The sequence below is a fragment of the Loa loa genome, assembly GCF_000183805.2.
Source record: "Loa loa unplaced genomic scaffold supercont3.184, whole genome shotgun sequence".
NCBI lineage: Eukaryota > Metazoa > Nematoda > Chromadorea > Rhabditida > Onchocercidae > Loa > Loa loa.
In genome coordinates this window covers 50,665-60,195 of record NW_018108364.1, presented here as the reverse complement: position 1 = coordinate 60,195, position 9,531 = coordinate 50,665, and the positions used below count along the sequence as shown (strand labels likewise).

At 27.7% G+C, this 9,531-nt stretch overlaps 2 protein-coding genes across 2 annotated transcripts in view; both read right to left on the bottom strand.

The window, feature by feature from the left end:
• LOAG_18055 (hypothetical protein) overlaps positions 1–658 on the bottom strand; it is a 2,770-nt gene extending 2,112 nt beyond the window's left edge. Inside the window, exon 1 of the mRNA XM_020450725.1 lies at positions 559–658. Within this exon, the coding sequence (XP_020305561.1) occupies positions 559–616 (58 nt within the window). The 5' untranslated portion in view covers positions 617–658. The remainder of the gene's footprint in view (positions 1–558) is intronic.
• Positions 659–5,716: 5,058 nt separating this feature from the next.
• LOAG_09887 (hypothetical protein) lies at positions 5,717–9,140 on the bottom strand (the record flags this gene model as incomplete). Its single annotated transcript, XM_020448039.1, has 7 exons — positions 9,115–9,140; positions 7,578–7,680; positions 7,362–7,483; positions 6,662–6,875; positions 6,483–6,543; positions 6,267–6,379; positions 5,717–5,838 (listed from the first exon to the last, which is right to left on the bottom strand). The coding sequence occupies exons 1-7, from the start codon at positions 9,115–9,117 to the stop codon at positions 5,717–5,719; spliced, it is 738 nt and encodes a 245-aa protein (XP_020301782.1). The 5' UTR covers positions 9,118–9,140.
• Between the last annotated feature and the right edge of the window lie 391 nt (positions 9,141–9,531).

The window sequence follows — 9,531 nt, the reverse complement described above, 5'->3', positions numbered from 1 at the left end:
CAATTTTCCGTGATTTCAAATATGCCATTAAAGCGTGAGACAGTTTTAATCACTACAAAAACATTTACAAAACGACAATTTAAGCAAGTGGAACTGAAAAAAACAACCTATTTTCACTTGTCCCATCCTTCCAATAATCATAACAAAACTGCACGCAATAATGATATGGGTTCCACTTATTCGGACATCCCCGAGCTCCTGAAGCATTCTTTTCCGTCTTTTGACGTGTGTTACTTTGTACTCCAGCAGGTGTTTCCGCATCATAATTCTCAGCGATCACTTCTTCAGCAGCATCTACAAATATAAATCATTTGTTATCGATGTTAGCGAACCTTGATAAGCTTTGCTCAGAAAGTTACATTCAATTCCAACATTTCCGCAATAATTATCAGCAGAAGGAAAGCAATGTTACAAAAAAAAAAAAAACAATTTAGCTTTAATTTTACGTGTTACGTGAACAATCAAAACCTCGTATAAGTCATATTTTCTACCAAGCATATACTGAAATAATTTGTTCAATTTAATTAAAATAATGTTATTTCGAATGGAAAATCAAACCTTCTTGTATAATTCCGCGTCGTTTAAGTCGAGCTAAAAGTGCAGGTGGTAGAGGCATCACAATAATAAAGAATTTTTGTGTCACGTTATCCTAAAATTTTTAAGAAAAATTATTATATTGATGAAATGATGATGACACAAGTAAACGCAATGCAATCAAACGTGAATGCACAAGCAAATGCAGATCAGCATTCCGGTATAATACCCAATTCCACACATCATGGAAGAAACATAAATGATGTAAATCACGTCAAACACACGGCATAGAACGTCTAATGCCGGCTAACCGTAAAATACACACCTAACATTACGTGCAAAGCGGGAGTGCAGTACGTGCAAAGCGGGAGTGCAGTATTATTTACTGAAATTGAAATGTGACTGAAATAATGACGTGAAGCCTTTTGGCTGTGGGAAAGAGGTGAAAGGTCAAGAGGTATTTGTCAAACTGATATGAACAATCATATGAAAATACCGCTTCGTCTGGAGATTTATCTAGAAATAAAAGTGGATATCGTGTGAAATTGCAGAATTTTTAAAACTTGAGTAATTTCATACTATTATTATCATCATTACTCAGAGTCACGTAGATTTGACGTTTTCATAGTGTTACGTGTGCAGAACGTGACGTGAAGTTAATTAAATGGTCAAAGCGGATAGAAAATCTGAAAAAATCCAACAACGTGATAAAAAAAAATGATTTTTTTAATGGTCATCAATGATGACTGACCATTGTACAGTTTTATTTTGAAATTCAAACTGATATTTGGTTGCATATAATTTTAAACGATCAAAGCGTATAGAAAATTTGGAAAAATCATGGTATTTTGCTCAATTTTCAGATTGCAATAGTAATTTCAATCGTTTGATGAATTTATTTTTCGTTGATTGCAAAATTCACTCCAACTAATGTGCTAATCCAATCCGCAAACTTCTGTAAACAAGTATGTATTATATACGCTATCATTAACTTTATTATGATTTTGCAATTACGTTTTATTAGTATGCTAAATTTATCCTGCGCTTCATCCTCCATGTCTCAAGAAATTAATTTCAAGTTAATTCCATTGAAATTTCAATATTTCCTATGAAGTGTTTCCATTTCACACATATGCAATAATTTAGTCTTGAAAAAAAGAAAAAAATGATCTGCTGTGAGTAATCTAGTATTTAGGAGGAAAGATGGAAGAATTTCAATCAAATGTAACTCCCGATAAGCAACTCCAATCTAAATCTTCGTTATTCCTTTCTCACATCGTTAGAAATCATCGTCCAGTAGACGTAACACTTCAAAATAAACCAACCTTTGACCTGACGCTACTTCTTTACAATTTATTTCATTTATTAGTTTAGTATTGTTTAGTAGTTTAGCAATTTGACATGTATGTAGAGATAGACATTAGTATTTTTGCTAACTATGGACTAATATAGTGCTAGCATGATAATGTAAGACTATTTCTTATACACATATATATCCCCATTCGTTTCCAAAATATTTCTTTTCTACTTTACAGCACTACAATAAACAACCATATTGCGAAACATTTTTCAACCAATAATTTTGAATTTTCAACATTTGTTAATTAATATTCAAACGTCATCTCCAGTTATTAAATGAACATAGTTGCTGAATTTCCAAACAAACACGCTTAATATTTGTTTATATTTTATAATAAATTTCCTTTGGCATAATTCAAATTCTAGTATTTTATAGTAGAGATCGAACAGAAAACAAAATATTGGGACTCTATTTATCCGAGGATTTACATTTTTTTTTTTTTTTAAGCAAATACCTTTGCTCACATCACTTAATTTATTACTCATATTTATTTTAGGGGAAACGAAGAGAACGAATTTTGAATATTAACACGAAGACGTTAACATTCTTTGTGTAATAAGATATTAAACATATGATGAAGGCGAAAATATAAACATTTAGCATGTCACCAAGATTACAATCATTGAGGAATTCTGATTTGAAAATATCATGAATTGTTTGATTATAAATTGTATAAGTAAATATTTGAAGTAAGTAAGTAATTATCCGTTCTCTTAAATTCAAAGCGATTGATGGAGCAGTCAGTTGTTTCATTTCAAAATGTTAGTAGGAAAAATGAGCAATAGAATAATTAAGTTCTGTGATCAGAATTTGACATATTTCCATGGGATTTTTTTAAAAAAAGAAACATTTCAATACAAAGCAGTTTTGGAAAAGTCATCGTACTATTCGATAAAAGACGAATAAAGGTGACAAGAAGGGTGGAATAAAAACAGCAGAAAAGAGACATTTTCTGATGTTGATGAATTCGTTAAATCTTCACCGTTGACCTTCAGAACATTGAATCCTTCTTTGTTGTTAATTCTGCCATCTTTTGCATCCTAAAATTCATTCAACTGCATAATTCAAGGTTCTTCCATGAGATCACATAAACATATAAACCTTAACATTTAAACCTTTAAAACATGCTCTTAAAGTTTATAAAGTCATTCCTTTCTATCGAGAAACTAAATTTTGAGCAGTGAACAGTTTCCTCATTGGTTTGATATTCCAACATCATTCCTTGTAATCTAGAATACGGAAATTAAAATGATTCTGATTCTCGAGTTTCTCCCTCAAACTCTCAGTTGCATCTGAAACTAAATTTAAACATTTAACAAGTCTTCGTAAAAATCATGGTAAGTTTCGATCTTTGCGTTGTATTGAAATTTTGATTCAATATAATTTAGTTGTTTGAATTACCATTTAATTTCTATCGATTTTCAGATCCGATATACTTTATTGAACAAAGTAATTTATGGTAAATAGTATGAGGTAGATATGAACGTGAAATAATTCCAACGACTTGAATAATGCAATATTTGTAAACTTTGAAAAATATACTAATAAATGATAAGGAATAAATCAATTATACCATTAGAAACGTTCAAATTCGTTCAGTTTTCCTAGTCATTGCAATCTGAACTAATTTGCTCTTTCGGAATATCTCATTCCTTATCAATCTCAATAATTCATTAAATGCTACATTCTAGAAACTTATTGTCGTGCCATTTCTGAATAGCTTCTAGCTTCATTAACAAATCATTGGAAATTGGCAAAGAGCATAAGTATAACTTCTTAGTACGCACTTGCAGTTGTCAAATTGATAATATCAATATTACTATTCTTTGAATTAATAAATTTCAATTTTTAATTACAATTTTAACTCTAAATTTTAAATTTTTCGCCTTTTTTTATAAAGGTAGTCTTATCAATTAGTTTTGAGAAAATTCAATTACCGGAGATGTAATCGAAATATTAAAGGTAATTGAAATGTTTAACAACTGTCCACAAAATTCAATATATTTCAATGTACAATTGCTCAGCATTATGAACTTTTTCACGTTTTCACATGTCTTCCTTTCACATTTCATTTCCGTGCTCCTTTATTTCGCTATATAAATGCAAATCTGAGAGTATTCGAAATTAAATTCAAATTAATTGATACAGGTTTTAACAATTGAATGATAATTTAAATAACAGTAGTAGGAATAGAAAAAATAATAATGATAATAATGATGATCATAGGAATGTGTAATGATAAATGTTAAAATATCCTGCAATTTCAGAAGCTTTAATGTGGCTATGAAGCAGTCGTCATTGTTCTAATTACTTTTCAAAAGCTAATGCGTCTTTTTCAATTAATTAAATGGATTTAACTTAATCCATTTTGTAGCTGCAAACATGAGCCATTTTTAGGAAAATGTTGACATCTGTATTGTTGAATATGCAAATCAATAGATGTAATGAATACCGTTAATCCGTTAATCCGTTTACGAAAATTATGCAGGGAGAAATTCATCTTTTCCGGTAAAATGATATTATGATTAGTGAGGAAATAAAATGATATTATGTTACTTGTGATGTTATTTCGTTAAAGTATCATTAATATTGCTGTTAATAATCGATATAATAACTTATATCATCTGGGAAATTATAATAATTTCCATTACCAAAACATTGTATGTAAAAATAGAAAATACGTTACCACTCTATTGAAAGATTGTTGTTTTTTTTTTTAAACTTGTCTGTTGTAAAGGTTGATAATTGACAAAAATTGGTAATGATTGCTATGGAAAGTTTAAGTTAAATGATAAATATTGTTTATCTATCAAGTTGATTAACTAATTTATCATTAAGAGAAATTTTCCTTTAAATGATTGATTGGGAAATTTTTCTCCAAATACTTTATTAGATAACAATTCAACATTTTTTCACAATACTGCAACTTCACAATCAGATATCATTTATCAGTTAAGAGAAAAAAAACCTTACAGATTTTAATCACAGAATAAAATTTCATTATTAATATAATACTTTGTATTAATCAATTCAAAAAGTTGGCATTTTTCACTTCAAGCTTTGCTTTCCAATGATATCATTCATTTGATATTAATTCACAAAAAGTGCAAAAGCAAAATGACAAGTAACACTACATATGTCAAAAATTTATCTATAATATGTATAAGTTAGGATTAACTATCTCAAATTACTTTTTTCTTTTTCTTTTCTTTCGTTCTTATGCATCTTTTCTTACTGTAATTAGCATTCAAAATTAATTTTTGGATTACTGTAAAAGTGAAATTGTTAATCGGACATAGACATCCGGTTTCTAGGATATCATCGAACAACTACTACACATTACATAATCCAAAAGAAGCCAATACTATAAGATAATATGCAAACAGCAATGACAGGATAAATTGGTTTGAGATATTTGGAAGAGCACAATAGAAGCACCTTTTCTTAACTAACATTTTTCCCGTACATTTTCAATTCTGAAAAAATCCTGATAAATTTATATAAAAGAAAAAAAAAATGGAAGAAAACTGCTCAATAAACACATCAATTTAACAAGTCAATTGCTAATTTAATTTAAATTAATTTAATTCAAAATTAGAATGATGCATAAAAATGTATAATTTTTTCATTTTCCAACAAATAGAGTGCATTAATTACTTTGCTTTCATCAAAATTTACAAATTTGTAAATTTCTAAAATATTTTCACAATTAATTTTAGTGAAATATTTTCAGGAAAAAAAAAGAGAAAGAGAAGATAATTAGCGTGGGAAATAAGGATAAATTGGATAAATAAGTAAGAATGAAAAATAAAAAAAAAAACTTTATTCATTTTCCAAAACATTTTCCAAAACTTTTCCAATATCTTGAAGTTGTTCCAGTAAATGTTTACTGTATGATATGCTTATGTCAACATTTGCGATCTCAGCGTCATCTATGTCAATAACTGAAAAAAAAAAAACCAAAAAATTCGCTTATCATTTTTGAAATTTTATGTAAAATTTGTCCAAATATTTGGATAAAAGTTATAATTTAAAGAAGTGAACTTGAATATTTGAACTTGAATATTTAAATAATATTGCAAATAAAATTATCATTTCATGATAAACAGTTATTTTTTTCATTTTAATACCGTATCATTTTTTTCTTTTAATTTTAGTATCAGTGATAAATTATGTTAATCAAATTATTTGTCCACATAACAATCAATGATTTTTGTTAATGTGACAATTATTGCCGGAAAATTTTGACTTTGACTTTTGCGCAAATTTAATAAATTTATAAATTTTTTTCCAACAATTTAATTAATTTTAATTTCATATTGTTAAACAAATTTTTAAATCATTTTACGAAAATTACACCAACTATACTTACATCGTATCAATTGCTTTTCTGCATTATGTTGCGCACCTAATTCAACGTATGCCACGCCTAAATCTTCACTTGATTTCAAATTATTCCCAGTACTTACCAAACTTACTTCCAATCTAAATGAAACATTTGAAATGAATGAATGAAAATCATGTAAGCTTATCATTAAATGATAAGTTTAAAAGTAAAAAATCTGATTTTGAAGATATTTTTCCATACCTATTCCCATGTTCAATCCATTGGCGCAATAAGCGATATTGTCGATCATTCAACGTATATACTATAATTGATTCTAATTATTAATTCTATTTTCATTTTTTAATTCTTGAAATTGATTATAAATTATTTTCGAAGTAATAAATTTCAATCAAAGAATATATTTATAAGAATTTATTTACATTTGTGGAAGTTAAAATCAGCTGTTGTTTGTGTGTCACGTGGAAGTGACAATGGTTCACCGATGGTTTCACATTCGTCCGATGAAAAATCCAAAAATTTCCATTCTATACTGATGAATTGATTATTGTATAAAGGATCGATCAATTTTGAAAGTTCACTAATACGAACACTTCCAATGATTATTTCCATAACATAAGTATTATTTGATGGAAACTAAAATGAAATAATTTAGATAATAGAAATAGAATGAGAGGCAAAAATAGGAATTGAAAATAGAATTTAAATTTTATGAATTGAATTCATTCAAATATATGTAATATTCGAAAAAATTTCCCATTATTTTGTATTTTTTTCTTTTTATTTTAAATTAAAAAATATTAATTAAATTAAAAAATAAAGTAATTCATGTCAATTTCAATTTCAATGCTAATATTGTTTGATGGCGTAGCAGAGGAAGAAGGTGAAAAAAAGAATGTAACAATTCATATTCTTATTTTAAATATTCAGTAAACATTTCCTTTTTTTTCTGATATCTTTTGGTTCTTTTTTTTTTGACAGTATCAAAGAAAAAACAAATGTTTATATTTGTTTAAATAGTACATTAAGGAAAATATATGCATAAAATAAAATTTCAAAACACCAATTGGATCGGTTTTTTTTTTTCATTTCATATATTTTATTAAAATCATCGCCACTGACATTTGGAAATTTCTCATTCCATTGTGGATATTTTGCGCTAACAGATGGAATGTCATCTTCAATCAGTTGTCCTTCATCTGCTGTCCAGCTACTTGTCGTTTCATCTATGCTACTTGTACTTGCTGGAAAAAAAAATGCTCAAAGTTAGCAAAGGAAAGAAAAATCAAATTTAAAAAGAAATTATTTTAAATTCTCAAATAAAAAGTATTAATTTACGTGAAAATGATTGCTGAATAGGATCCGCAAATTCAACCGCATGCGGAATTTTCCGCCCTTTTCGTGACAAAATTGACGATTTGTGCTGTCCATTCATTTCAACCTGAATTTAATTGATAAAAGATAAATAGATAACTATTTGGATGATTAAAGTAAAATGCCAAGATAAGATAATGTCAGAATGTAACATTTTGATAAAGCTAAATTAATTAAATAATGTAGGGATAATAAAACAAAATTTGAAAAAAAAAAAAGAAAAATTTGGAGTAGGAAATTTCATATTTAATTAAATTTTGAAGAACAAATTTCAGAAAATTTAAGTAAAAGTGTAATTAAAATAAGTAAATTAGTAATGTAGTATTACAATGCATTATTTGATAATTTAATACATTTGTTATATTTCATTTCATGATGAATACAGTACTATTCAACATTGTGAATTGTATGTTTGAAATGTAATCAATTGATAATGAGATGAGGTTTAAGTCATTTTGATTAATTTACGTTATTATGATAAGAGATCTGATTTTAACTATTTCTGACAATGATGGAAGATATAACAGGTTCAATCAAAAATTTCACCCAATATACATCCTTTGGTGACATTCCTTGGTGACGTATAGATTGAAAGATCGAAAAAATACATTTAATTATTAATGTTATGTGCTTCCAAAATGAGACCTTACAAACCGAAATTTTTAACAAAAAAGATTTGAGTGAATAAAGACTAATAACTAATACTGAAATGATAATGCACTATATTTGATCAGGACACGTAAAATTCTAACAATAATTTTTACGTGTCCTAATTTTACGTGGGAATCGTTAAAAAAACGTGCAAACATTTGAACAGAGAATATGAGAAGAATGATAATAATGGCAGAAAGGAATTGATATCAAAAAATAGCTCATTAAAGTTGAACTGACTTATTAGTTCGATTTGTTGGAAACCATGCAAATTTTTGTCACCGATTTACAGTGATCTGTTCAACAATATCTACATTTATGCAATATGCAGATATCGAAAATAGATCCGTACGAAGGTTTCATTTCACGTAAACGAGAGTAAATGCTCAAATGAAGCACCTGATCCGGAAGATTTGATAATTCTATGCTAATAAAAAGTAAAGAGTTATCAGTTGCTCATGTATAGTAGATATACAAGGAAGAATTACGTCAATGTTTACGAAAGTATGATCGAGGTAATTCCACGATGTTTTCTACAATGTTAAGATAAATCGTAAAAAATAACTTAAATATTCCATGCGAAAAGGAGTAGTACCTGAGGAGAGATCCGGAAAATTGACAAGAGAGGAAAAGAGACAACTTGAATGACCTGATTATTAACCGGATCAATTATTCATTGAATTCTCGTCATCTTTCCTCATTATTTTCCATCAATTTCCTTTTTTGAATTTTTACAAATGTTAAAAATGCTCTCTTATCCGTGAAAATTTCTAAGTGTACGAGGAGATAACATGATTATATCATAGATTTCTCGAGAGAAGGAAAGAAAAAAAAAAAAGCTAAATCAAACCATATTAACAGATTGATTTTGCACGATATCCAACTTATCATCGTTATCATCCACAATATCAATAACTTTTGGTATTACTTTTCTAACATCAATTTTGGAATCCAAATTGAAATGGAGATTTTCAACTTTAAAATATTCATTTGTTGTAACAAATGGATCATTTGCAATTGATGACTGCTGCGGGCATTCCGTACTGAAATAATACAAAATTGTTAGAAAGGCATTTAAAATTTTATTTATTTTTTGATTATTCAAATATAAACAATTAAAAATTTCAGGTCAGATTATTCAAATTTTAACGTTTTCCATTTTTTTTCCTTTCTTTTTTTTGCTCTTCACAATGATTTCTTATCAAACTTACTTAAATGATTCATTATTGCGACAGTTCCGCGACAATTCTTCTAATTCATAGGCTTT